This window comes from Lepus europaeus, chromosome 21 (genome assembly GCF_033115175.1).
Source record: "Lepus europaeus isolate LE1 chromosome 21, mLepTim1.pri, whole genome shotgun sequence".
Taxonomy (NCBI): domain Eukaryota; kingdom Metazoa; phylum Chordata; class Mammalia; order Lagomorpha; family Leporidae; genus Lepus; species Lepus europaeus.
In genome coordinates this window covers 189,514-216,947 of record NC_084847.1, presented here as the reverse complement: position 1 = coordinate 216,947, position 27,434 = coordinate 189,514, and the positions used below count along the sequence as shown (strand labels likewise).

General features: G+C 60.5%; 3 protein-coding genes and 1 pseudogene across 5 annotated transcripts in view; 1 reads left to right on the top strand and 3 right to left on the bottom strand.

The window, feature by feature from the left end:
* Positions 1 to 10,576, top strand: part of LUC7L (LUC7 like) — a 30,864-nt gene extending 20,288 nt beyond the window's left edge. For all 3 annotated transcript variants that reach the window (XM_062180895.1, XM_062180894.1, XM_062180896.1), the window contains 4 exons: positions 4,019 to 4,107; positions 5,998 to 6,027; positions 9,598 to 9,765; positions 10,235 to 10,576. In XM_062180895.1, coding sequence (XP_062036879.1) covers positions 4,019 to 4,107; positions 5,998 to 6,027; positions 9,598 to 9,765; positions 10,235 to 10,376 — 429 coding nt within the window. In that variant the 3' untranslated portion in view covers positions 10,377 to 10,576. The remainder of the gene's footprint in view (positions 1 to 4,018; positions 4,108 to 5,997; positions 6,028 to 9,597; positions 9,766 to 10,234) is intronic.
* Positions 10,577 to 16,095: 5,519 nt separating this feature from the next.
* Positions 16,096 to 16,948, bottom strand: LOC133750785 (hemoglobin subunit zeta-like). Its single transcript, XM_062180455.1, has 3 exons — positions 16,854 to 16,948; positions 16,370 to 16,574; positions 16,096 to 16,224 (listed from the first exon to the last, which is right to left on the bottom strand). Exons 1-3 carry the CDS (start codon positions 16,946 to 16,948, stop codon positions 16,096 to 16,098), a joined length of 429 nt encoding a protein of 142 aa, XP_062036439.1.
* Positions 16,949 to 22,416: 5,468 nt separating this feature from the next.
* HBQ1 (hemoglobin subunit theta 1) lies at positions 22,417 to 23,031 on the bottom strand. Its single transcript, XM_062180912.1, has 3 exons — positions 22,937 to 23,031; positions 22,649 to 22,853; positions 22,417 to 22,545 (listed from the first exon to the last, which is right to left on the bottom strand). Exons 1-3 carry the CDS (start codon positions 23,029 to 23,031, stop codon positions 22,417 to 22,419), a joined length of 429 nt encoding a protein of 142 aa, XP_062036896.1.
* A 2,701-nt stretch (positions 23,032 to 25,732) lies between these two features.
* LOC133750421 (hemoglobin subunit zeta-like) lies at positions 25,733 to 26,586 on the bottom strand (annotated as a pseudogene).
* Positions 26,587 to 27,434: the final 848 nt, after the last annotated feature.

Genomic DNA, 27,434 nt, shown 5'->3' with positions numbered 1-27,434 from the left:
TCTTCCTTCCGTTGATTCACCCCTCAATGGCTGCTACGGCTGGCACTGCGCTGATCCGAAGCCAGGAGCCAGGTACTTCCTCCTGGTCTCCCATGCGGGTGCAGGGACCCAAGCACCTGGGCCGTCCTCCACTGCCCTCCCGGGCCACAGCAGAGAGCTGGACTGGAAGAGGAGCAACCAGGACTAGTACCCGGCACCCCAACCAGAACTAGAACCCGGGGTGCCGGCACTGCAGGTGGAGGATTAGCCGAGTGAGCCGTGGTGCCAGCCACATCTTTTACTTTTTAACAGTTTTCTAACATTTTTAAACTTTGGATTAACATGTAATTTGGATTAACATTTTTATGGAGTATATGGTTTCTTAATTAAAAAATATACACCTCGTGTTCTAGTGTTCTCCCAGAATTTAATTTTTTTAAAAATTTGAGAAACAGAAATCTATCCACTGGCTCAGTCCCTGTAACAGCCAGGACTCAGCCAGGCCAGGGCCTGGAGCTGAGAACTGAATCCAGATCTCTCACATGAGTGGCAAGGACCCCCACTTACAGGGGCCGTCCCCCGTTCACAGGAAGTTGAGACAAGGAGAGCGTTTTTTGTTTGTTTCCTTGTGTGAAAGGCAGGGTAACAGAGGGGAGAGTCAGAGACGAGGCTGACTGTCTGCTGTTCATTCCTCACATGGCCTTGGTGGCTGGGACTGGGCCATCTGAGGCCAGGAGTTGACTTCACCTGGGTCTCCCACGTAGGTGCAGGGGCCAAGGACTTGGGCTGTCTTGCCGCTGTTGCTTTCCCAGGCGCATCAGCAGGGAATGGGACTGGAAACGGAGCAGCCAGGGCTTGAGGGATTCCGGTACCCCAGGCCCAAGCATCATGTAGAGCGCCTGTCCCAAGGAAGGGTTTTCAAAGACAGGAATGAGTCTTAGGTATTTTGGAACAACAGTCTTTGGTCGCAGTGGTTACTAAGCAGCGTGATGTTCGTCTGAGGTCGACCAGATAGTGGCTGGGTAGATGTCCTTGTGGACACTGTGTTGTGTAAGCAAACTGGACCGGGCACTCAGCGCCAGAGAACCCTTTCTGTGGCTTTGTGTGTGCGCAGGGCCGGGGGAGTGGAACCAGTGACTACGTTTTTGACTCTGAACGACTTTGCTCTCCCTCCTCTGTACCCTGAAATGAGGGAAGGTCAGACACCTGGCCCCTCACTGTGGAGTGTGGAATGCTGAATGGCACCCAAGGGCCTTCTTTGCCTCCAGGAAGGAGCCCTCCCCGCCGTGGAGGGCTGCCCTGGGGGACGGGTGATCATGGGGCTGGAGTGGGAATTAGGATGGCGCTGAGGGTGTTCTCTGCCACTGGGCTTCAGACAGATTGCTCTTGTGATCCCAGTGGAGCTTCTGTTTTTAAATTTCTATTCACTTAGATTTTACTTGAAAGACCGTTGGAGAGACAAGATAGAGCTCTTCGTGGTCCACTCCTGAGAGGCCCACAGCAGCCAGGGCTGAGCCCAGCCAAAGCCAGGATCTGGGGGCTCCATCTGGGCCTCCCATGTGGCTGGCAGGAGCCTAAGTACTTGAGCCATCTCCTCTGCCCTCAGGGTGCACCTTAGCCGAGCTGCGTCGGGCGAGGGGCCAGGACCAGGCCAGGCGCTCTGCTCGCCAGGGACTGCTGCGCTGCTGCATCTCAGGCCCACCTCGCTGGTGGAGGCTGGAAAGATGCTGTGCTGTCACAGTCCGAGCTAACGTTTGTGTTTATGCTGGGGACTGGGCTAACTCTCGGGGCTGTGGGGGAGCAGCCGTTGCCCAGTTGGCAGCTCTCGGGCTCACTGTGCTCTCACGGCAGCTTTGCTTCAGTCCCGCTGATCTCCTGTCTTATTTATTGATGCAGTGTTGTCTTTGGAACATTCAGAATTTTCTCTACTAGGCTTTTTGTTGTTGTTTTAAAGATTTTTGTATTTATTTGAAAGGCAATGACAGAGGAGAGAGCTTCGATCCAAATCACTGTAACAGCTGGGTCTGGGCCAAGCTCAAACCAGATCCCAGTATTCCCGCATGGGTGGCCGTGGCCAGTGTGTGGACCATCTTCTGTTCACCCAGGCACGTGAACAGGGAGCTGGATCAGAAGTGGGACAGCTGGGACTGTGGCACTGCAGGCAGCATCCCACGGGGCCGCCGCAGTGACCCCTCCAGTGTGGGAACAACAGTCACTCTGCTGTGCTTCCCTCCTGCCTCATACCCACACCATTAACCATCTTGTCTGCAGCCTCCTCCACACCCTTCCCTGGCTCCAGCCACCTCTGTTCTCTCACACGTTTTTGTTTATTTTCAAAGCTGTGCGTCTTTCTTTATTTGAAAGGCAGAGTGACACAGAAAGGTCTTCCGTCTGCTGACTCACTCCTCAGATGGTCGAAAGAGCCAGGCCTTCTTCCAAGTCTCCCATGTGGGTGGAGGGGCCCAAGCACTTGGGCCATCTTCTGCTTCTTTCCCCAGGCGCATTAGCAGGGAGCCAGATTGGAAGTGGAGCAGCCAGGACTTGAACCAGAGCCTATGTGGGATGCCAGCACTGCAGGCATTTAATGTGCTGAGCCATAGCGTTGGCCCCCCCCCCTTTTAATTTTTTAAAAATTGGTTCATTTATTTGAAAGGCACAGCTACAGAGAGGCAGAGAGAGAGAGAGAGAGAGAGAGAGAGAGAGAACATCGTCTATCTGCTAGTTCGCTCCCCAAATGTTCACAATGCCAGAGCTGATCCGGAGCCAGGAGCCAGGAGCTTCCTCCAGGTCTCCCACGTGGGTGCAGGGGCCCAGGCACTTGGGCCATCCTCTACTGCTCTCCCAGACCATAGCAGAGAGCTAGGTTGGAAGTGAAGTAGCTGGGTTCCTTCCTTCCTTCCTTCTTTCCTTCCTTTTTTATTTTATTTTATTTTTTTAAAGATACTCTAGTATGGGACGTGAGTCTTTTTTTTTTTTTTTTTTTGACAGGCAGAGTGGACAGTGAGAGAGAGAGAGACAGAGAGAAAGCTCTTCCTTTACCGTTGGTTCACCCTCCAATGGCCGCCGCGGCTGGCGCACTGCGGCCGGTGCACCGCGCTGATCCGATGGCAGGAGCCAGGTGCTTCTCCTGGTCTCCCATGGGGTGCAGGGCCCAAGCACTTGGGCCATCCTCCATTGCACTCCCTGGCCACAGCAGAGAGCTGGCCTGGAAGAGGGGCAACCGGGACAGAATCCGGTGCCCCAACCGGGACTAGAACCCGGTGTGCCGGCGCCGCAAGGCGGAGGATTAGCCTAGTGAGCCGAGGCGCCGGCAGGACGTGAGTCTTTAAAAAAAAAAAAAAAAAAGATAGATTTATTTAGGGGCCGGCTCTGTGGAGTAGCATGTAAAGCCACCACATGCAGTGCCGGCATCCCATTTGGGCACCGGTTCTAGTCTCTGCTGCTCCACTTCCAATCCAGCTCTCTGCTGTGGCCTGGGAAAGCAATGGAAGATGGCCCAAGTCCTTGGGCCCCTGCACCCACGTGGGAGACCTGGAAGAAGCTCCTGGCTCCGGATCGGCACAGCTCCAGCCATTGTGGCCATTTGGGGAGTGGACCAGCAGATAGAAGACCTCCCTCCACCCCCACCCCTCTGCCTCTCCTTCTGTTTATTTAACTCTTTCAAGTAAAAAAATAAATTTTTTTTAAAGATTTACGTATTTATTTGAAAGTCAGAGTTAGGCAGAGAGAGAGAAACGTCTTCTATCCTCTGGTTCACTCCCCAATTGGCTGCGACGGCCAGAGCTTCTTCCGAGTCTCCCATGCAGGTACAGGGGCCCAAGGACTTGGGTCATCTGCTGCTGCTTCCCCAGGCCACAACAGAGCTGGATCAGAAGTGGAGCAGTCAGGTCTCGAACCTGCGCCCATATGGGATGCTGGCACTGCAGGTGGCGGCTTTACCCACTACGCCACAGCGCCGGCCCCAGAACAGTGTTTTGTTAAGCAGCATTCATACTCCTGTTTTGTAACTCGCTCTTTCCTCATTTTCTCAATTGTGTAGAAAACTGTGGCTGAAAAGCAGGAGAAGAGAAATCAGGATCGCCTGCGGAGGAGAGAAGAGAGGGAGCGGGAAGAGCGGCTGAGCAGGAGGTGAGACTGGGACCTGGGACAGCCGCTGGGGAGCCCTGCTGTGCTGGCGGCGCCGGGGCCTCGGGAGCCCTGTGGCGCCTGTGGATCTCTTGCTTGGGATCATCAAGGTCTGCTGCTTGCCCAAGTGACCATTGAGAGAAAAACAGACACACAGCGTTTTCTGTGTGGCAGCGGACATGCTGGCCCAAGCAGAGGTGGGGAGAATCTTCCACCCAGTGATTCACTCCCCAAATGGCTGCAGTGGCCGGAATTGGGCCGATCCGAAGCCAGGAGCTTCTTCCTGGTCTCCCATGCGGGTGCAGGGGCCCAAGGACTTGAGCCATCTTCCACTGCTTTCGCAGGCCATAACAGAGAGCTGGATCGGAAGAGCAGCAGCCAGGACGTGAACCGGCACCCCTTATGGGACGCCGGCACTGCAGGCGGCAGCTTTACCCTCTATGCCACAATGCTGGCCCCAAGACTTGGTCTTCATTGCTAGGTGGCTTTGATGACAAACAGGCCCAACTGTGTTGGCCTTTAAGAGAGAGAGGTTCTGCCCTCACCCACAGAAGCTGCTCTGCTGACCCCTGGGGACGTAGTGCCCGGCTCGCAGGGCAGGCTGGAGCTGTTTACTGTACGGTGTGGGACCACTGGACAACTACGGAGAAGGTTGGGATCTGACTGCCCGGTTGCACCTGCTGTCCCTTGAAGAGCAGTGTAGGTCATCGTGGGGGAAGACCACTAAGAACCTGATTGAGAGAATCCACGCCAAGGAGGTGGCAGTTTGCACCTGGCCAAGGCATGGAGGGTTCTGGGTGTGTTGACAGGATTGGTTGGGGAACTGTGCGAGGGAGGAGTACGGCTTTGTGGTCTCTGCCTGGTTAGCATTTCCAGGTGGGAAAAACTGTGGTCTGCGTGTTGGGATGAGGAAGGCCTGGGGGAGGGGATGGCTCTGTGCATCCTCAGTTTGAGGTGCCTGATAGGCAGGAGGTAGACACGTGGGTCTGGCTGGTGTTCAGAGAAGAGCCTGGAGACAGTACCCAAAGCTGCACCTCCCTGAAAGGGTCCTTAGTGCGGAAGTTAGAAAGGGCAGCTGTATGTTGTGTCTGTTTGTTTGTTTGGTCCCTGTTTGCAGAGGTGACCACAGCTGTGGTTACGCATGTCTGCGCGCATAGTCCTCTTCAGGCCGCAGGCATGGCAGACCCGTGTGGAATCCCTTGTCTTTGTCAGCTGCCCAGTGCTCTCAGAATGGACGGAGAGGAGATCTGGCTGTGATGTGCATTTTTCAGGGTGTGCGTTAGAAGCGGTGCTTTGATGCACCTTGCGCTCTGCGGCCGCACAGCATGCTTGTGTCCAGCAGGAGGAGTTTGAAAAGCCAGTGGCTGGGGGCTGGCGCCGTGGCTCACTTGGTTAATCCTCCGCCTGCGGCGCTGGCATCCCATATGGACGCCGAGTTCTGTCCCGGTTGCTCCTCTTACAGTCCAGCTCTCTGCTGTGGCCCGGGAGTGCAGTGGAGGAAGTGGAGGATGGCCCAGGTCCTTGGGCCCTGCACCTGCATGGGAGACCAGCGCCGGCCATAGCGGCCATTTAGGGGGTGAACCAACAGAAGGAAGACCTTTCTCTCTCTCTCTCACTGTCTAACTCTGCCTGTCAAATAAATAAAAAAAGAAAAGCCAGTGGCTGACCACCAGCTTGTACAGGTGGCGTGGGCTCCGTTCCCATGGGCCTTGTAACTCTGTGATGCTCTGTCCCTGTGGGCACTGGCTCTTCCTGCTCAAAGCCAGGCATAGGCAGGCGGCTTTGGGAGAAGCCCTCCGCCTCGGGGGGCTGGGGAGCTGGGGGGCTGGGGAGGTGGGAGCTTGGGGGGTCCTGGATGCTTCGGGAATCGCTCATCTTGTTTTCCCTTTCTAGGTCTGTGTCGAGAACCAGAGATCGCAGGAGGTGGGTCTCCGGGTCGATGGAAGCGTTCTGCGAAGTCTGCCCACAAACACTGCTGCTCCCTGCACAGCTGTCACTTGTGAAGGGCACGGCTGCTCTCGGCCTGCACAGCTGTCACTTGTGAAGGGCACGGCCGCTCTGCTCCCTGCACAGCTGTCACTTGTGAAGGGCGCGGCCGCTCTGCTCCCTGCACAGCTGTCACTTGTGAAGGGCGCGGCTGCTCTGCTCCCTGCACAGCTGTCACTTGTGAAGGGCACGGCTGCTCTGCTCCCTGCACAGCTGTCACTTGTGAAGGGCGCGGCTGCTCTCGGCCTGCACAGCTGTCACTTGTGAAGGGCGCGGCCGCTCTGCTCCCTGCACAGCTGTCACTTGTGAAGGGCGCGGCCGCTCTGCTCCCTGCACAGCTGTCACTTGTGAAGGGCGCGGCTGCTCTGCTCCCTGCACAGCTGTCACTTGTGAAGGGCGCGGCTGCTCTGCTCCCTGCACAGCTGTCACTTGTGAAGGGCGCGGCTGCTCTCGGCCTGCACAGCTGTCACTTGTGAAGGGCACGGCCGCTCTGCTCCCTGCACAGCTGTCACTTGTGAAGGGCACGGCTGCTCTGCTCCCTGCACAGCTGTCACTTGTGAAGGGCGCGGCCGCTCTGCTCCCTGCACAGCTGTCACTTGTGAAGGGCACGGCCGCTCTCGGCCTGCACAGCTGTCACTTGTGAAGGGCGCGGCTGCTCTAGGCCTGCACAGCTGTCACTTGTGAAGGGCGCGGCTGCTCTGCTCCCTGCACAGCTGTCACTTGTGAAGGGCACGGCTGCTCTGCTCCCTGCACAGCTGTCACTTGTGAAGGGCACAGCCGCTCTGCTCCCTGCACAGCTGTCACTTGTGAAGGGCACGGCCGCTCTGCTCCCTGCACAGCTGTCACTTGTGAAGGGCACGGCCGCTCTGCTCCCTGCACAGCTGTCACTTGTGAAGGGCACGGCCGCTCTGCTCCCTGCACAGCTGTCACTTGTGAAGGGCACGGCCGCTCTGCTCCCTGCACAGCTGTCACTTGTGAAGGGCGCGGCCGCTCTGCTCCCTGCACAGCTGTCACTTGTGAAGGGCGCGGCCGCTCTGCTCCCTGCACAGCTGTCACTTGTGAAGGGCGCGGCTGCTCTGCTCCCTGCACAGCTGTCACTTGTGAAGGGCGCGGCTGCTCTGCTCCCTGCACAGCTGTCACTTGTGAAGGGCGCGGCCGCTCTGCTCCCTGCACAGCTGTCACTTGTGAAGGGCGCGGCTGCTCTGCTCCCTGCACAGCTGTCACTTGTGAAGGGCACGGCTGCTCTGCTCCCTGCACAGCTGTCACTTGTGAAGGGCGCGGCTGCTCTCGGCCTGCACAGCTGTCACTTGTGAAGGGCGCGGCCGCTCTGCTCCCTGCACAGCTGTCACTTGTGAAGGGCGCGGCCGCTCTGCTCCCTGCACAGCTGTCACTTGTGAAGGGCGCGGCTGCTCTCGGCCTGCACAGCTGTCACTTGTGAAGGGCGCGGCTGCTCTCGGCCTGCACAGCTGTCACTTGTGAAGGGCACGGCTGCTCTGCTCCCTGCACAGCTGTCACTTGTGAAGGGCGCGGCTGCTCTCGGCCTGCACAGCTGTCACTTGTGAAGGGCACGGCCGCTCTGCTCCCTGCACAGCTGTCACTTGTGAAGGGCACGGCTGCTCTGCTCCCTGCACAGCTGTCACTTGTGAAGGGCGCGGCCGCTCTGCTCCCTGCACAGCTGTCACTTGTGAAGGGCACGGCCGCTCTCGGCCTGCACAGCTGTCACTTGTGAAGGGCGCGGCTGCTCTAGGCCTGCACAGCTGTCACTTGTGAAGGGCGCGGCTGCTCTGCTCCCTGCACAGCTGTCACTTGTGAAGGGCACGGCTGCTCTGCTCCCTGCACAGCTGTCACTTGTGAAGGGCACGGCCGCTCTGCTCCCTGCACAGCTGTCACTTGTGAAGGGCACGGCCGCTCTGCTCCCTGCACAGCTGTCACTTGTGAAGGGCACGGCTGCTCTCGGCCTGCACAGCTGTCACTTGTGAAGGGCACGGCCGCTCTGCTCCCTGCACAGCTGTCACTTGTGAAGGGCGCGGCTGCTCTCGGCCTGCACAGCTGTCACTTGTGAAGGGCACGGCCGCTCTGCTCCCTGCACAGCTGTCACTTGTGAAGGGCGCGGCTGCTCTCGGCCTGCACAGCTGTCACTTGTGAAGGGCACGGCTGCTCTGCTCCCTGCACAGCTGTCACTTGTGAAGGGCACGGCTGCTCTCGGCCTGCACAGCTGTCACTTGTGAAGGGCACGGCCGCTCTGCTCCCTGCACAGCTGTCACTTGTGAAGGGCACGGCCGCTCTGCTCCCTGCACAGCTGTCACTTGTGAAGGGCACGGCCGCTCTGCTCCCTGCACAGCTGTCACTTGTGAAGGGCGCGGCCGCTCTGCTCCCTGCACAGCTGTCACTTGTGAAGGGCGCGGCTGCTCTCGGCCTGCACAGCTGTCACTTGTGAAGGGCGCGGCTGCTCTCGGCCTGCACAGCTGTCACTTGTGAAGGGCGCGGCTGCTCTCGGCCTGCACAGCTGTCACTTGTGAAGGGCACGGCCGCTCTGCTCCCTGCACAGCTGTCACTTGTGAAGGGCACGGCCGCTCTGCTCCCTGCACAGCTGTCACTTGTGAAGGGCACGGCCGCTCTGCTCCCTGCACAGCTGTCACTTGTGAAGGGCACGGCCGCTCTGCTCCCTGCACAGCTGTCACTTGTGAAGGGCGCGGCTGCTCTCGGCCTGCACAGCTGTCACTAGTGAAGGGCACGGCCGCTCTGCTCCCTGCACAGCTGTCACTTGTGAAGGGCACGGCCGCTCTGCTCCCTGCACAGCTGTCACTTGTGAAGGGCACGGCCGCTCTGCTCCCTGCACAGCTGTCACTTGTGAAGGGCACGGCCGCTCTGCTCCCTGCACAGCTGTCACTTGTGAAGGGCACGGCCGCTCTGCTCCCTGCACAGCTGTCACTTGTGAAGGGCACGGCCGCTCTGCTCCCTGCACAGCTGTCACTTGTGAAGGGCGCGGCCGCTCTGCTCCCTGCACAGCTGTCACTTGTGAAGGGCGCGGCCGCTCTGCTCCCTGCACAGCTGTCACTTGTGAAGGGCGCGGCCGCTCTGCTCCCTGCACAGCTGTCACTTGTGAAGGGCGCGGCCGCTCTGCTCCCTGCACAGCTGTCACTTGTGAAGGGCGCGGCCGCTCTGCTCCCTGCACAGCTGTCACTTGTGAAGGGCGCGGCTGCTCTGCTCTCGGCCTGCACAGCTGTCACTTGTGAAGGGCACGGCTGCTCTGCTCCCTGCACAGCTGTCACTTGTGAAGGGCGCGGCTGCTCTCGGCCTGCACGCCCGGGGGCGGTGTTTTCAGGAGGCGTCAGTGAGGGTCGTGGGGCTGGCCGGCAGATACTAACCCAAGGGACTGTTTTAATCTAAATTGTACATTGATGAGAGGATTGGGAGAACTTGCCGAGAGAGGAAGGCGTCCGGGTGCGTCCTGGGCGTTTGGCGTCTTTGGCTTCTCTTCCCTCTGAGTCTTCTGGGTTTTTCCAGGTCACGTTCCCGGGACCGGCGTCGACGGCGGTCAAGGTCTGCCTCCCGAGAGCGGAGGAAGTCTTCCCGGTCCCATTCCCGAGACAGACACCGACGCCACCGCAGCCGCTCACGGAGCCACAGCCGGGGTCACCGCCGGGTCTCCCGGGACAGGAGTGCGAAATACAAGTAACTACTATGACTCCTTGGGAGTGAGCCCCTTCTCTTCGTGTTGCCAGGGTCTGGTGGTGCTCGGGCAGCCAGGCCCTGTGGCCTTCCTGGTAGCGACAGGGCCAGGTGGCTGTGCCCCAGGTTTGCGGGCCTTGGGGAATGGTGACCGAGACCCTGGGAGCCGGGGCCTGGGGAGGAGCTCCTGTGTAGAGCTCGGCTGGACCGCAGTGGAGACTGGTGTCCTGCCAGGCCCTGCGCTCTGCTGGCTTCCCTCGTGGTGGGTCGTGTTCTCCTTTGTTGTTGTTCTGGGGAGCTTTCCCTCCCACTGAACCTCTTTGTGGATGTCACTTGTTAGCTGCTACTGAGAGGCGGGCTGTGCACAGCACAGTGGCCTGGGGGTGCAGGGCTTCCCTAGCCTGGCATCGAGAGTTGCTGTTGTCGGTTCCTGAGCAGAACCCTGCGCTGACCCTCGGTGCCCACTCCCCAGGTTCTCCAGAGAACGGGCTTCGAGGGAGGAGTCCTGGGAGTGTGGGCGCAGCGAGCGGGGGTCCGTCGACTGGCGGCTCGAGAGCTCCAACGGGAAGACGGCGTCCCGGAAGTCGGAGGAGAAGGAGGCTGGGGAGATCTGAGCCTGAGCCCCGGCACTGTATATAGTCCGATCAGCGGTCAGCACAGCCTACGGCTACCCTTTCTATTTGCTGAATACAACTCATCTTTTGTAGTTCAAACTTTCTATTGTTTTGAAGCTAGCTGTGAGTTGTAGAGCTGTACAGTCCCTCCTGTGTGCCGGGAATAAACGAATCTGACGGGTAGCCTGCAGTCACTCTCCTGTCCTCCGCCGGAGGGACGCCTCCCCACGGCCGCTGCTGCTGGGCGCTGGGCGCAGTGGGCGTGGCTTGCTGGGTGTCTGGGTTGCATGTCTCGGCCCCTCGGTGCAGGGCCAGCGCAGGCCCCAGCAGGGAGGAGGCATAAAGAAAAGAAAGAACCGGCCAGGCTGAGGCTGTTGCTGCTGCCTCTCCTGGGACTGTAGCCCCCCCCCCCCCCCCGCCCCGAATGTATTTACGACTAAAGCAGACCTTGGGTGATGCCCACGTGGCAGCCCGAAGGGCCACGGGGAGCTGGTTGCTGCTCTTCGGTCAGCCGTCCCCCTTGGCCCGTTTGTGTGGCCTCACTGTTGTGTGCTCTGCCAGCTCTTTGTGCTGCGCTGCCTAGACGGGTACTTTGAGACCAGAATGGGGCTGGTGTGGCACGGCTGGTCCAGCCATTGCCCGTGACGCCAGCGTCCCGTATTGGAGTCCTGGCCGCTCCACCTCTGTTGCAGCTTGCTGCTTTTGTAACTGAAAGGCAGTGGCCGACGGCTCAAGTACTTGCTCCCCCGCCTGTGGAGTTCCCACCTCTTGGCTTCAGCCTGGCCCAGCCCTGGCTTTGCTGCCATCCGAGGAGTGAACCGGCAGGTGACAGGTTTCTCCCCTCTCCACTTGCCTCCCTCCACTCTGAGTGTCTACCTGTCAGGTGCGCAGGTCAGTCATTGCCCTGAAGAAGGAGGGGACCAGAGGGAAGTGCTAGGAAAGCGCAGGCTGTTGGCTTGCTTTGCTCCCCAGGGAGGTATTTTTGGAGGGAGCTTCTGATGGGCACGATATGGAGGCCTGGAGTCACCCCGTCCTGTCTGTCTGCAGAGGTGCAAGGCTGCCTGGAGCTGGTGGCTGTGGGCACTGTCCTGTGGATCTGGGGCCTCACAGCTGACCTGGCTGAGGCTACCCAGGCTCTCCTCTGTGGCTTCCCCTTGCGGGGAGACATGCAGGCATGTTTGTCTTCATCTACTTGAAGGGCAGAGCAGCAGAAGGACTAAGAAAGATCTCCCCGGAGCTTAAGCTGCTGCCTGAGGCACCGGCATCCCATGTGGGCGCCGGTTCAAGTCCCGGCTGCTCCACTTCCCATCCAGTTCCCTGCTGTGGCCTGGGAAAGAGATGGAAGAAGGCCCAAGCGCTTGGGCCCCTGCACCCATGTGGGAGACCCGGAAGAAGCTCCTGGTTTAAGACCTGCCCAGCTGTGTGTTTTGTTTTGTTTTTTTTTTTTCTTTTGAAAGATTGAGCTAACTATTTGAGAGGCAGAGGTGGGGGTGGGGGCTTTTCTATCCACTGGGTCACTCCCCAAATGGCTGCAACAGCCAGAGCTGTGTTGATCAGGAGCCAGGAGCGTCTTCTGGGTCTCCCACACAGATGCAGGTGCCCAAGGACTTGGACCATGTTCCACTGCTTTCCCAGGCCACAGCAGAGAGCTGGATCGGAAGTGGAACAGCTGGGATGAGAACCTCCGCCCATATGGGATGCCGGCACTGCAGGCGGCGGCTTTACCTGCTACGCCACAGCACCGGCCCCGCAGCTGTTCTTGAGGTCATTTGGGGAGTGAACCGGTGGATGGAAGACCTCTCGGTCCCTCTTTCTCTTTGTAACTCTTTCAAATAAATAAGTACATCTTTTTTTAAAAAAATGTAAAATTGGCCGGCGCCGTGGCTCAACAGGCTAATCCTCCGCCTTGCGGCGCCGGCACACCGGGTTCTAGTCCCGGTCGGGGCACCGATCCTGTCCCGGTTGCCCCTCTTCCAGGCCAGCTCTCTGCTCTGGCCAGGGAGTGCAGTGGAGGATGGCCCAAGTGCTTGGGCCCTGCACCCCATGGGAGACCAGGATAAGCACCTGGCTCCTGCCATCGGATCAGTGCGGTGCGCCGGCCGCAGCGCGCTACCGCGGCGGCCATTGGAGGGTGAACCAACGGCAAAGGAAGACCTTTCTCTCTGTCTCTCTCTCACTGTCCACTCTGCCTGTCAAAAATTAAAAAAAAAAAAAAAGTAAAATTGTCGTTCTCACTATTTTCAAGTGTACAGTTGGGTGGTTCACATTGTGCAGCCTTTACTACCACATGTTGGAGGGGGTGGTTCTGAAAAGGCAGAGGGAGACACCCCTGGACTGAGAGCCTAGGGTGTGACCTAAAGGCAGCTGGGGCCGGCAGGGCCTGTCCTCCCCGATCCTGGAGTCTGGCTCCACTGCGCTCAGTGGCTCCCAGCCCCACAGGTGTCCACCCACCAGGCTCAGTGCAGTGGGTCTGAGGGTGGTGTCAGGGTGATAGGGTGCACCTGGCCCTGGAAGTTTTCCATACACGGAGGCCCAGCGGAGGGCAGCTCATGGGCAGGGAGCCGCCTTCTCTCTCACCCTTTAGCTTGGGATACAACAGTGTGGGAAGTACGTCAGTAACTTTAAAGACAGCTTGGTGAGCCCATCTGAGGTCATGGTGGACTCGGCTGCTTTGGGTCACCCTGGAGGAGTCCTGCCCTGGCCACTCTTCTTTTTTAAGGCTTATTTATTTGAAAGGCAGAACGAGCTTCATCTGCTGGCTCACAGTGGCCAGGGCTTGGCCAGGCTGGAGCCAGGAGCTTTTTCTCAGTCCCCATGTGGGTGCAGGGGCCCAGGGATGTGAGCCATCTCTATTATTTTTAAAGATTTTATTTATTTGAGAGGTCTTCCATCCACTGGTTCACTCCCCAGATGGCCACAATAGCCAGAGCTGGGCAGATCCGAAGCCTGCAGTCAGCTTCTTCCACGTGGGTGCAGGGCCCAGGCACGCGGGCCATCCTCCACTGCTTTCCCAGGCCACAGCAGAGAGCTGGATCAGAAAAGCAGCCAGGACAGAACTAGAACTGGCGCCCATGCGGGACTCCGGTGCCACAGCTGGAGGATTGACCCACTGCGCTGTAGCGCTGGCCCCTGAGCCATCTTGTGTTGCTTTCCCAGGCGTATCCACAGGGAGCTGGATCTGGAGTGGAGCAGCCGAGACTTGAACCAGTGCCCTGGCCACTCTCGTCTCAAGGTCCCCTCCAGCCACACCAGGAGTGGGGACGGTGGTGGGCACCTCGTGTGGGCCATGGGAGTCTCCGTGGGGCACAGGCACATGGTGTGGCTCTCCAGCCAGCTCTAGAGCGATAGTCGGGGTGGGAGGCCCACGCTGGCTGTGCTGGCAGGTCCTGGGCCTTACTGGGTCACACAGGCGTGGGTGCTGGGCACTGGGAGCTGCAGGGCTTCACTGGAGGGTGTTGCCTGCTGTGGTTCGCGGGGGAAGAAGGGGAGGCGTGGACAGCACTTTACGGTGGAACCAGTCTGGTCCTACTCTGGGGAGGCTGACTCATTGCAGTGGTTCTTGGGCCCCGTCTCAGACTTCTGTTGACTGGGGTGGGGGGTGCAGGAATGTGCCATGGGGTAGTGGGTAAAGCCACATCCCATATGGACACTGGTTCAAGTCCTGGATGCTCCACTTCTGATCCTGTTCCCTGCTGATGCTCCTGGGACTGCAGTGGGAGACGGCCCCCATACCCCCTGGGAGACCTGGAGGAAGTTCCAGGGGTGCCCACCGTGGACGAGGGAGATGCCAGAGGCCTGGGCACACAGCGAGCTCCTGGCCAGCCTGCAGAACCGGAGGGCACCAGGGGGCCTGCCCAGGGCTGGATCTGGGCTGTGCAACACAGGAGGGGAGGTGGGCCCCTGACACGAACTCTCCAACCCGGGCCCTGGTTGCAGGGGAGTGGGTGTCAGTGAGAGGATTTCTGGTGGCTGTCTGTGTCAGGAGCAGCCTGCTTCTGTCTGGTGGGTGTGATCTAGTTGGCCGTATTTCAAAGGAGGGTGCTGGCCCCAGGACACTTTTCCCCTGAGGAAGTCTGGGGCCTCCTCCCCTGGCCACCCCTGTCCCCTGCAGCTGCAGAGGGGGCCTGTGTGTGCCCGGAGGAGTCCTCCAGCCTGCCCCGCACCTCAGGGAACAGAGACTCCACTGACATTCAAGCTTTAGTCAAAGACCAGGGGTGGGGTGCAGAGAGGGGGTGGGGAGGGTTCAGGGGGCAGATGGACTCCCAGGCTCCAGCTTCACCATACCTGCAGATAACTGGGGTCAGTTCTCTAAGCCCCACCCCACCCCCCAGCTCTAGGGAACGGGATCTCAGTATGGGGGGAAGGACAGCTCAGCACAACAGGCTCAAGACCCCAGCCCCAGGACCCCTCCTCAGGGCTGGGTGCTCCCTGCCTGGCCGGCCCTGGCACAGTCGGGATCCTCAGCCAGGATCTGTCTTCCAGGATCTCTTCACTGGGTTAGTGGTTTCCAAGACTGGGAGCCCCAATACCCTAGCTCCTTACTGGGGCCTGGGGAGACTTGGATTGGGGGAGGGGCCCTGCACAAGGCTGAGGGGGGCCCCGAGGCTGCATGGCACCATCTTCAGCAGGACCTCAACATCCCTTCAGGCAGGTGTGTGGCTAGGTGGGTAGGACTCAGCCTAAGGGTGGAGTAGGGGGGAAAGATGCTGCCTGTGGAGCCCAAGTCCCGTGTGGGCAGCAGTTCAGGTCCTGGCGGCTCCACTTCTGACCCAGCTCCCTGCTGATGCTCCTGGGACTGCAGTGGGAGACGCCTGGGTGCCTGGGCCCCGGAACCCACGCGGGAGATCTGGAAGAAGCTCCTGGCGCCTGACTTGGGTCTGGCCCAGCCCTGGCCACTGTGGCCATTTGAGGAGCGATCCAGCAGATGGAAGATCTCGTGTTCTCTGTCTCTGCCTCTTTCTCTGTAACTCTGCCCTTCAGATAAATAAATATCCTTAAAAACCCGGAATGTCTACACTGTGTCACATCGCGATGTATATTAACATGTTTAAACTAAAGACCCAGGATGGACACGGAGCACAGGGAGTGCCTCGGGGTGAATGAAGCCAGGCCCTGCTCCTGTTGTAGCTCCTGGGAGGAGCAGCCTGCAGGCAGCCGGGAGGCTCAGTGACAGCTCTTCCCTCCTCCTGACCTGAGTTCCTGCTCTGGGCTCGCTGAGGTCTGTAACCCCGCAGGACCCACTGGCGCCCCAGCACCTCCCGGATGTGCGATCCTGGCCAGAGATCTGGAGCGGAACCGAATGTCGCGGGCGGGCTTATCACACAGGCAAAGCGCCAGCGCCGCAGCCCTGCATGTCCTTATCAGATCAAGGATCAGTCTGTGCCAAGGGAGTGCCCAGCCTTCAGCCTGTGGGACTCAGAGCGCCTGAGCTGCTCGAACTCTCTGAGGGACCTGGGATGCTCCCTGGGACAGAGGGAGCAGCTGGATCCCCAGTGCAGCCGCTAGGGTCGCGGGAGTCGGGATGCTGCATTCAGAGTGGAACCCCAGCACTAGAGACACCGATTGGCCCTCTGGGCACAGCTCCTGCCCCTTTCCCCCTGACAAGGAAGGCGGGACTCAGCTCATCTGTCCGTATGAGTTTATTGGGGAGTGGAGGGGGGACCCGGGTGGTTGGGGGACACGGGAGGGGTGGCCAGCTATCCAGGGGTGTGGAGCGCTCTCAGCGGTTCTTAGCGGTCATGAGGTCGGGCACTCGGCCCAGGAACTTGTCCCAGGCAGCTTGGGTCTCGGCGGTGAAGTCTCTGGGCAGGTACCTGGCCAGAGTGACCTGCAGGCCATGGGACAGGAGCTGTGCGGCAGGGGGCAGTCAGGAGTGGGTGAGGGTGGACACCACTGGCCTCCACGGATCTGGGACCCTGACCCCTGCCCGGACCTCGTGCCCAGCCCTGCCCACATGGCCCCGTCCCACCCAGTCACCCGCACTGTGCGCTCACCCTGAAGTTGACCGGGTCCACGCGCAGCTTGTAGGCGAGCAGGTCGCTCAGTGGGGACAGTGCGACATCCATGTCGTCCATGTTCTTGACTGCGTCGTTTAGCGCGGCTGCCAATTCGGCTCCACGGGCCCGCAGCTGCGCTGAGCCCGGCAGCTGGTCGAATTGCGGGAAACTGGGCTTGGACTGCGGATAGCTGAGGAAGAACCTGGGGTGGGGGCACCACACCCAGCAGTCAGGAGAAAGCCCATTATCTCCCAGTGTTGGCAAGGCATAACGAGCGTGCAGTCCACACGGAGCACACACAGGATTTCAGACAGGGACTGCGGCCCAGCCCAGCCCCTGCTCCCCTGTTCCTGTCACTCAGTCCCCAGCTGCTGGTGGAGGCCCTGAGCAGGAGGCCTGGACACTGAGTCACCGTCCCTCCTCCCTGCCCTCTCCCCGTCCCTGGCCTGGACACTCAGGCTGTGACCCATGGGGCACCTACCTCTCCAGAGCCTCGGTGCCGATGGCCTCAGCCTGGGAGGAGACCTTGTCCCAGAGGGACATGATGATGCTCTTCTCGCTGTTGGTCAGAGACATGGTGACGGCCGGGGCTGGGCTGCTGCACAGGGGCTGGAGGTGCTGAGCACTGGCTGTGTGGTGCTCAGCCCGCAGGCTCCCTTATATACGGGGAGCAGAGTCCAGCCAGGCCCTGGTGCTTCTGGGAAGAAGGGAGGAGCGGAAGAGGCTGTGGGGGTGGGGTCTCTTATGGGGCAGGATTATAGAAGGTAGCCAAGACTGGTGTGGGAGGCGGGTGAGGGGCTACCACTCTTGCTGGGCCTTCGACGGGCGTTGGCCGCAGTCTGCCCACAGGGTCCAGGAGAGACAGGGGCCCTGTCGTCCCAGGGGTCATCTCGGCATGGCCATGCTGTGCTGTCCTCATCCTCCCAGAGTCACAAAATGGGGACAACCAGAGCAGCAGGGGCCCCTGCCCGCCCTCGGGCCACCCTGACCAGGCACTCGTCAGGCCGTCTGTGACCCTGAGTTCCCTGCAGGAACACGGCTCTCCCTGGGGCGCTGAGCACAGCCCTCTGTGCCCTGAGCTGGGGAGGAGCCGGCAGGCTGATGGGAGATCAGTCACCTGAGGTCATATGCCGCTGCTGGGGACCCCAGTGTTGCTCTGGATGGATCCTCCATCCGCCGGTCCACAGCTCTGCTGCCACAAAGGCCTTACATGACCCAGGCTGAAACCAGGAGCAGAGCTCCATCCAGGTCTCCCAGGGGTGTTCAAGGGCCTAATACTTGGGGCCACCTTCCCCTGCTTTTCCCAGGCTGTAACATGGAGCTGGGTCAGAGGGGGAGCTGCCATGGACTCCAGTTTGATGCCAGGGAGCAGGGGGCTAAGCCACAGGGCCACGACGCCATGACAGCAACCCCATGCTGTGCTTATCTAATTTTTAAAAATTTTTTAAATGATTTTTATTTATTTATTTGAAAGTCAGATTACACAGAGAGTGGAGAGGCAGAGAGAGAGAGGTCTTCCATCTGATGGTTCACTCCCCAGTTGGCCGCTATAGCCACAGCTGCGCGGATCTGAACCCAGGAGCCAGGAGCTTCTTCCAGTCTCCCACGCTGTGCAGGGGCCCAAGGACTTGGGCCATCTTCTACTGCTTTCCCAGGCCACAGCAGAGAGCTGGATTGGAAGTGAGCAGCCAGGACTTGAACCGGGGCCATATGGGGTGTCAGTGCCTAAGTGCAGAGCATTAACCTGTGTGCCACAGCACCGGCTCCACTTTGCTCATTTAAAAAAGTTGTCTGTGGGGCTGGATCTGAGGCCCAGTGGGTAAAGCTGCCACCTGCAGCTCTGGCATCCCATATGGGCCCCAGTTCTGGACTTAGCTGCTCTGCTCTGGTCCAGCTCTCTGCTAATGTGCCTGGGAAAGTAGTGGAAGACAGCCCGAGTGTTTGGAGCCCTCCTCCCATGTGGGAGACCCAGAAGAAGCTCCTGGCTCCAGGCTCCAAACAGGCCCAGCTCTGGCCACTGCAGCCTTTTGGGGAATGAACCAGCGGATGGAAGACCTCTGTCTCTCTCTGTCTCTTCCTCTCTATTTTTTCGAATCTCAAATACATAAATCAGAAAAAAAAATTCCTGTTTATTTTCGTTTTGTTTTTTAATGATTTCTTTATTTACTGATTGGAAATGCATTGTGACACAAAGATAGGGATTGATGTGCCATCTGCTAGTTCACTCCCCAGATGCTTTCATTGGGCTGAGTTGGGCAAACCACGAGGAACTCCCTCCAGGTCACACCTGGGTGGCAGGGCCCTAAGTGCAGGGGTCATCATCCACTGCATCCCAGGGAGCTGAGGGGAGGGAAAGCAGCTAGGACTTCAACGGGCACTCTGGAAAGACATGCAGGGCCCCAAGGGGCAGCTGAATCCGTGGCTGCACAACGCCTGATCCTCTCTCTCTCTCTCTCTTTCTCTCTCTGTCCCTCTCAAGCTGTTCATGTATTTGAAAGGCAGAGAGAGGAGAGTAAGGGAGGTAGCACTCCCATCCACTGGTTCTCTTCCCAAAGAGCTCAACAGCTGGAGCTGTCCTGGCCTCAGCCGGGAGCCAGTGTCTCCAGTGCCTGTCAGGAACCCGAGTCCTTGAGTCATCACCTCCCTCCTTCCCAGGGTGCACAGTGCAAGAAATGGATGCGACGCACACAGAGCCAGGAACCAGACCCAGGCACTCAGGGATGTGGGTATGACTTCTCACTGTGCCAACACCCACCCCTGGTTAATTTCTTCAGTGTTTTTCTATATGGAGTGAAGGTGGATGGGGCTGTGGCAGGGAGAATTGGTGGTGGGGAGGGAGCTGCCAACGGTTCAGACAGGGCCAAGGCAGAGAAAGCGGTGCCTGGGGCCTAACACTGCCCAGAGTCCTACAAGGGCTGGTGCCCCGGCTTGTGCTGGGGTTGGGCCAGGCTGGACGCCCGATGGAGCTTCCAGGGCTTTCAGCCAGGAGGGTGGTGCGAGAGCTGCCTGAGTCTGGGCTGTCTGCACTAGGACAGGGGCCAGTTCCAGGGGTGCCCGCCGTGGACGAGGGAGATGCCAGAGGCCTGGGCCCACAGCGAGCTCCCGGCCGGCCTGCAGAACTGGAGGACACCAGGAGGCCTGCCCAGGGCTGGATCTGGGCTGTGCAACACAGGAGGGGAGGTGGGCCCCTGACACGAAGTCTCCCACCCCGGGTCCTCAGGTACCAGGGGAGTGGGTGTCCGTGAGAGAGGATTTCTGGCGGCTGTCTGTGTCAGGAGCAGCCTGCTTCTGTTTGGTGGGTGTGATCTAGTTGGCCGTATTTCAAAGGAGGGTGCTGGCCCCAGGACACTTTTCCCCTGAGGAAGTCTGGGGCCTCCTCCCCTGCCCACACCTGCCCCCTGCAGGTACCGAGGGAGCCTGTGTGTGCCCAGAGGAGTCCTCCAGCCTGCCCCGCACCTCAGGGAACAGAGACTCCACTGACATTCAAGTCAAATACCAGGGAGGGGTGCAGAGAGGGGGTGGTGGCAGGGGGCAGGTGAACTCCCAGGCTCCAGCTTACCCATAATTGCTGATAACGTGGGGTCAGTTTTCTAAACCCCCTCGCTCACTTTCTGGGCAACAGGATCTTAGATGGGGGGAGGGGCAGCTCAGCACAACAGGCTCAAGAGCCCAGCCCCAGGACCCCTCCTCAGGGCTGGGTGCTCTCTGCCTGGCTGGCCCAGGCAAAGTCTGGGATCCTCAGCCAAGAGCTGTCTTCCAGGATCTCACTGGGTTAGTTGTTTCCAAGACTGGGAGCCCCAATACCCTAGCTCCTTACTGGGTCCTGGGGAGACTTGGATTGGGGGAGGGGCCCTTGACGGGGCCGGGGTGGGGGAACGAAGCTGCATGGCACCACCTTATACATGACATCAACATCTCTTCAGGCAGGTGTGTGGGTAGGTGGGTAGGACCCAGGCTAAGGGCGGAGTAGTGGGGAAAGATGCTGCCTGTGGAGCCCAAGTCTGTGTGGCAGCAGTTCAGGTCCCAGCAGCTCTACTTCTGACCCAGCTCCCTGCTGATGCTCCTGGGACTCAGTGGGAGACGGCCCCCGCACCCACCTGGGAGACCTGGAGGAAGTTCCAGGCTCCTGGCTCCCAGCTGTGGGTCCACCGAGCTCTGGCCATCGCAGCCGTTTGTGGAGTGAAACAGCAGATGGGAGATCTCGCCCAGTCTCTGTCTCTCCCTGTAACCCTGCCTTTCAAACAAATCTTTTAAGAAAAGTTTTAAATGTACTGTTTCAGAGGTAAATGAGAGCCCTCCTCTGGTAGTGAACTTCTCGCTGGGAGAAGGGGCTCAGTGCAGGTCCCCAGTGGGAGGCAGGAACCCAAGGACTTGAGCCCTCACTACATCCGCGAGAAGCCGGAGCGAGGAGCTCCCCAACAGCTGAGCTGAATACCTGCTCCACTCTGCCCGGACGTCTTGGCAGATAACGCACCGTCATTCAGCACTGTGGTCCTCTAGAGGTTGCGGTCTCGCTGCCCCGATGGGGCTCCGCGGGTTAAGCACGTGTCAGTGTTGGTTGGAGGCCCAGCTGCTCCATTCCCAACCCAGGGCCCTACTAATGCCCCTGGGGAGGCAGAGCTGACTGCCCGAGTGCTTGAGTCCCTGCCACGAATGTGGGAGGCCTGGACGGAATTCCAGGCTCCTGGCTTCAGCCTGGCCCAGTCCCAGCTGTTTATAAATGGATAAATCTTTAAAAAATAAATAGAAGTTCCAGAACGTGGTAAACCAGGGCAGCCAGCACTGTGAATACATTAAACACCACCGAACTGCACACAAATATTTACTTGGAAGGGAGGGGGACAGCAAGGAAGAGACAGAGCTTCCATCTGGCTCACTGCCGGTGCCCGCAGTGGGGTGGCCGGGCCAAGCCAAAGCCGGGAGCCCAGACTGGAAATGCAGGCTCCCACGGGTGGCAGGGGCCCAGGTGCTTGAAGTGACTGTCACCCCCCAGAGTCTGCAGGAGCCAGGCATCAAATCCTGGCACAGCATGGGCATCTCGGCTGCTAGGCCCGACACCCACCCCGGGATCTTCCCCTGAGCTCGCTTCTCTCCCGGGAACACCTCGCAGGCGCCCCAGAAATGGCGGTTCACGTACATCCTTGTCCCACGTAGCAGTGCCTGGCTCAAGTCCCAGCTACTGTGCACCTCTGATCCAGGTGCCTGGGAGGGGAGATGGAGTCGCAGACCCGGATGGAGCTCCAGGTTCCCGGCCTCAGACATTGCAGGTTTGGGGAGTGAACCAGCGGTGGAAGACCTTCCCCCACCCCACCTCCATCACTCTGCCTCTCAAATAAACAATCTTCCAGAAAGAATGCTGTGTGTCTCCGCGTGGCTGCTTCTGCCGTGCGGTACTGCCGTGCAGGAGTGATTTGCCGTGTGTCACGTGGACCTCGAAGACGTAGGTACAGAAGGTGGGTATTCTGCAGTGGCCGGGACTAAATATTTGAGGCAAAATCCTGAGCGGAGAGCAGCTCTGCCTTTCCAGGGAGGGGTGGGGTCCCGCCAGCCCTGTGTGCTGCACGGCTGTTCAAGATGGTCCTGATGTCCAGTCTCGCCATGGACCTCCAGCGTTCAGGGCCCGGTACCTGCGCTGGGCAGCAGGGGGCTCCCTTCCCCGATTGTCTGCTGTGCAGCTGCCCAGAGCCCAGGCCGGACTCCGCCCAGGCAGAGGGAAGGGCCTTGGCCTGAGACCAGGCCTGAGCACCTGGGTTTGAGTGGAGTCCAGGAGGACTAAGCGAGCAGTACTGGGATGGACCTGGACTGGGCATCAACCGCACCGCGACCACCTCCTGCCTGCCACCCTCCTGGCCAAGGCCAAGGAATTGGCATTTGGGACCCGGTGCCCCAAACCCGCCAGCCCCTTGGTTTGCGGACCCGAGGCCATCCCCACACACACATCCCCAGGGAGGACTCGCGGGCCAGGCTGCTGCCCGGGGGCTTTACTCCAACACGAAGGCGTCAGGGGCGGGGGCAGGGGCGTCCCACGACCTCCCACCCTCCATTCAGCAGTACGTGGAGGTCAGCGCCGACATGACGTGGTGCAGGAATTTGTCCACCGAGGCGTGCATGGCGGGGCCGAAGTCTCCGGGGTAGTGCCGGGCGAGGGTCACCAGCAGACAGTGGCCCAGCAGCTGCAGGGAGGGGCCGTCCCCGCTCAGGCTTCATCCATCCCCCCCCCCACAAACACACACCTCGCCTTGGGGAGCCCCTCCACGACAGAGTCCCGGTGCTCACCCCGCAGTGGTGGGGGTCCACGCGCAGCGTGCGCACGTGCAGGTCGCTCAGAGCGGACAGCGCGCCGGGCAGGTCGTCCAGGTGGTCCGCGGCGAGGGTCAGCGCGTCGGCCACCTTCCGGCCGTGGGCTCGGACCTGGGCGGAGCCCGGGCTCAGGTCCATGTGGGAGAAGTAGACCTTGGTGCGCGGGAAGGCCTCCAAGGTTCTGCGGGAGGGAGGGGGATGTGGTGTGCGTGGGGGCCCCGCGGGCGGGGGCGCGGGGGGCCGGGGCGCCCTCCCGGTGCGCACCTCTGCAGGGCCTCGGTCGCGTAGACGCCCACGTTGCTCCCCAGCTTCTTGCACAGGGCGCGCAGCAGCGCCTGCTCCGCCGCCCACAGCGCCATCCCGCAGCGGCGGGCCGGTCCCCGCGGGCTCTGGGGGCGTGGCGCAGGCCTGCACCGCCCTGCGTGTCGCCGCGCTCCCCCGGAGTCTCCGCACGCAATCTCGGTCCCCGACTTTCGGGCTTGCTCTGAACCCCAGGCCTTTCAGCAAAACACACAGTAGGAACATTCAGTGGAGAAACGTGTTGTGCACCTGCGCAGGGGAAGACCTGGCCAGGACGGGAACCCCGGGAGGAGTGCAGGCACTGAGGTTGTAGTTGTAAGCACAGAGACAGCCACACACACAAATTCCTTAGCCACTAAATACCAGCTCTATACCCATGGTGCCAATTAGCCATACTTCTACTTAGGACCCTTATCAGTGTCCACTCTGGGTTAAACCCAGCAGGACTGGCTGTTGTGATTCCAGGCAAGTGAGCGCCTCTGCTTGCTGCAGAGGAGGCCCTGGACCCGAGAGGGCACGCGGGGGTCAGGGGAAGCCGGACAAAGCCGGGGCCAGCAGAGGACTGGAGTCTGGGGTCCACCTGATGTGGGTGCCCCCTCCGGGCAGTGTGTCTCCCACTGCTGGGCCCTGGCACACGCGGGGTCCACGTCCCTGAATGGAACCCCAGGAGACCCACAGAGCACATGGGGTCATGCCCTGCCAGCCGCACCCCCAAGTGGTCCCTCACAGTGCCGCCCCCCTCCCCCAGACCCAGGCACTGAGCCCTCCCTGCCCTTCTGCTGACACAGAAGCCAGGCGGGAGCAGAGGAAGCAAGCCAGCGGCTAAGAAGCCGAGTCTGTGCCTGGAGGCACCGAGCAGCACCAGTGTGTGCATATGTCGGGGGGGGGGGGATACTTTCAGCAGCCCCCCGTGGAACTGCAAGCAGGAAGGAAGGAACCAGCCGGGCGCCCACTCCTGTCCCCCTGCAGCTGCTAGGGGGCCTTGGCACATGCACGGACGAGTCCCCCAGCCTCCTGCACCCCAGGTCACAGAGCCTCCACGGACACTGGCGGCCACTCACTCAGACTTTATTCAAAGACCAGGGGTGGCCTGGGGTGGGGGAGGGGCAGGGGGCAGGTGAACTTCCCAGCTCCAGCAGATATCTGCAGATAACGTGGGGTCAGTTCTCTAAGCCCCCTCCCTCACTGCTTTGGGGAACAGGATCTCAGTATGGGGGGAGGGGCAGCTCAGCACAACAGGCTCAAGAGCCCAGCCCCAGGACCCCTCCTCAGGGCTGGGTGCTCTCTGCCTGGCCGGCCCTGTCACAGTCTGGGATCCTCAGCCAGGAGCTGTCTTCCAGGATCTCCTCACTGGGTTAGTGGTTTCCAAGACTGGGAGCCCCAATACCCTAGCTCCTTACTGGGGCGTGAGGAGACTTGGATTGGGGGAGGGGCCCTGGACAGGGCCGAGGGGCACGAGGCTGCATGGCAAAATCTAGAGCATGACCTCAACATCCCTTCAGGCAGGTGTGTGGCTGGGCGGGTAGGACTCAGGCTAAGGGGCTGGTGCAGTGGCCCAACGTGGAAAGATGCTGCCTGTGTGGGCAGCAGTTCAGGTCCCGGCAGCTCCACTTCTGACCCAGCTCCCTGCTGATGCTCCTGGGACTGCAGTGGGAGACGCCTGGGTGCCTGGGCCCCGGAACCCACGCGGGAGATCTGGAAGAAGCTCCTGGCGCCTGACTTGGGTCTGGCCCAGCCCTGGCCATTGTGGCCATTTGAGGAGCGATCCAGCAGATGGAAGATCTCGTGTTCTCTGTCTCTGCCTCTTTCTCTGTAACTCTGCCCTTCAGATAGATAAATATCCTTAAAAACCCGGAATGTCTACACTGTGTCACATCGCGATGTATATTAACATGTTTAAACTAAAGACCCAGGATGGACACGGAGCACAGGGAGTGCCTCGGGGTGAATGAAGCCAGGCCCTGCTCCTGTTGTAGCTCCTGGGAGGAGCAGCCTGCAGGCAGCCGGGAGGCTCAGTGACAGCTCTTCCCTCCTCCTGACCTGAGTTCCTGCTCTGGGCTCGCTGAGGTCTGTAACCCCGCAGGACCCACTGGGGCCCCAGCACCTCCCGGATGTGCGATCCTGGCCAGAGATCTGGAGCGGAACCGAATGTCGAGGGCGGGCTTATCGCACATAAACGGCGCCGGCGCCACTGTCCTGCACGACCTTATCAGATCAACAACCGACCTGTGCCAAGGGAGTGCCCAGCCTTCTGCCTGCGGGACTCAGAGCGCCTGGGCTGCTGGAACTCTCCTGGGGACATGGGGATGCTCCCCGGGAGGGAGAGAGCGGCTGGATCCCAGTGCAGCTGCTAGGGTTGCGGGAGTTGGGATGCCGCGGGAGGCTGGAGAGGCAGCACTGCGGACACCCAAGCGGCCCGCACTGCAGACACTGCCCAGGCCCGCACTGCCAACACCGACCCAGCCCCCTAGGCACAGCTTCTGCCCCTTTCCCCCGGCACAAGGAACTCGGAAAACAGGGACACCTGCCTGAAGGGATGTTGAGGTCATGTTGAAGGCAGTGCCATGCAGTCTCGTGGCCCCCCTCAGCCCTGTCCAGGGGCCCCTCCCCCAATCCAAGTCTCCCCAGGACCCAGTAAGGCACTAGGGTATTGGGGCTCCCAGTCTTGGAAACCGCATGATTTTATTGGGGCGTGGAGGGAAGGCCGGGCGGTTCAGGACCACAGAGGGGTCGCCGGTGGTCGAGGGGTGCGCAGTGCTCTCAGCGGTACTTAGCGGTCAGGGCGGCAGACACTTCCTCCAGGAACTTGTCCCAGGCGGCTTGGGTGGCCGCGGTGAAGTCTCTGGGCAGGTACACGGCCAGGGTGACCTGCAGGCACTGGGACAGGAGCTGCACGGCAGGGGTGGTCACGGGCGCTCGGGGGCGGCCACCACGGGCCCCTTTGGATATCCCAGCCACACCCTGGCCCAATCCTCCCTGCCAGCCCTGCCAAAAAGACCCCCACCACCCAGTGGACCGCACTCTGCGCTCACCCTGAAGTTGACCGGGTCCACCCGCGGCTTGTAGGCGTGCAGATCGCTCAGCGTGGACAGCGCACCATCCAAGTTGTCGATGTTTTGACCACGTTGTCCAGCGCAGCCGCCAGCTTGGCCCCAAGAGCGTGCACCTGAGCCGAGCCGGGGCGCAGGTCGAAGTGCGGGAAGTAGGTCTTGGTCTGCGGGAAGCTGAGGAAGAGCCTGGGGGAGGGCGCCCCCCACACAAAAAGGTCAGGACAAAGCCCATTTTCTCCCAGTGTTTGCAAGGCAAAACCCAGCGTACAGTCCACACGGAGCACACACGGGCATTTCAGACAGGGAGTGCGCCCTGCCCAGCCCCTGCTCCCCTGTTCCTGTCACTCAGTCCCCAGCTGCTGGTGGAGGCCCTGAGCAGGAGGCCTGGACACTGAGTCACCGTCCCTCCTCCCTGCCCTCTCCCCGTCCCTGGCCTGGACACTCAGGCTGTGGCCCGTGGGGCACCTACCTCTCCAGAGTCTCAGTGCCGATGGCCTCAGCCTGGGAGGAGACCTTGTCCCAGGAGGACACGATGATGCTCTTCTGGCTGTTGGTCAGAGACATGGTGATGGCCGGGGCTGGGCTGCTGCACAGGGGCTGGAGGTGCTGAGCACTGGCTGTGTGGTGCTCAGCCCGCAGGCTCCCTTATATACGGGGAGCAGAGTCCAGCCAGGCCCTGGTGCTTCTGGGAAGAGGGGAGGAGCGGAAGGGGCTGTGGGGGTGGGGCCTCTTATTGGGCACCATGACAGAAGGTAGCCAGGTCTGGTTGGGGGAGGTGGGTGAAGGGCTAAAATTATAGCTGGGCCTTCGAGGGGGCGTTGGCCGCATTCTCCAAACTGGGTCAAGGAGAGACAGAGGCCCTGCCGTCCCAGGGGTCATCCGGCATGGCCGTGCTACACTGTCCTCATCCTCCCAGAGTCACAAAATGGGACAACCAGAGCAGCAGGGGCCCCTGCCCGCCCTTGGGCCACCCTGACCAGGCACTCATCAGGCCGTCCCCACTCATGTCTGTGACCCTGAGTTCCCTGCAGGAACACGGCTCTCCCTGGGGCGCTGAGCACAGCCCTCAGTGCCCTGAGCTGGGGAGGAGCCGGCAGGCTGATGGGGGATCAGTCACCTGAGGTCACGTGCTGCTGCTGGGGACCCCAGTGTGGCCCTGGGTGGAGCCGCTGCAGCACGGGCACCTGCCTTCTATGTCTTAGAGATCCTTTGTGTACTTGCCAGGCAGACAAGGGCCTGGATGGCCGGAGCTGGGCCAGGGCTGAGGCCAGGAGCCAGGAAGTGCATCCAGGTCTCCTGCGGGAGTGGCAGAATCCTGGTACTGGAGTGGTCAGTGCTGCCTCCCGGGGCCACACCAGCAGGAGCAGGAGTGGGCCCTGACCTGGCTCTCCCAGCAGTGAGGCCGAGACCCA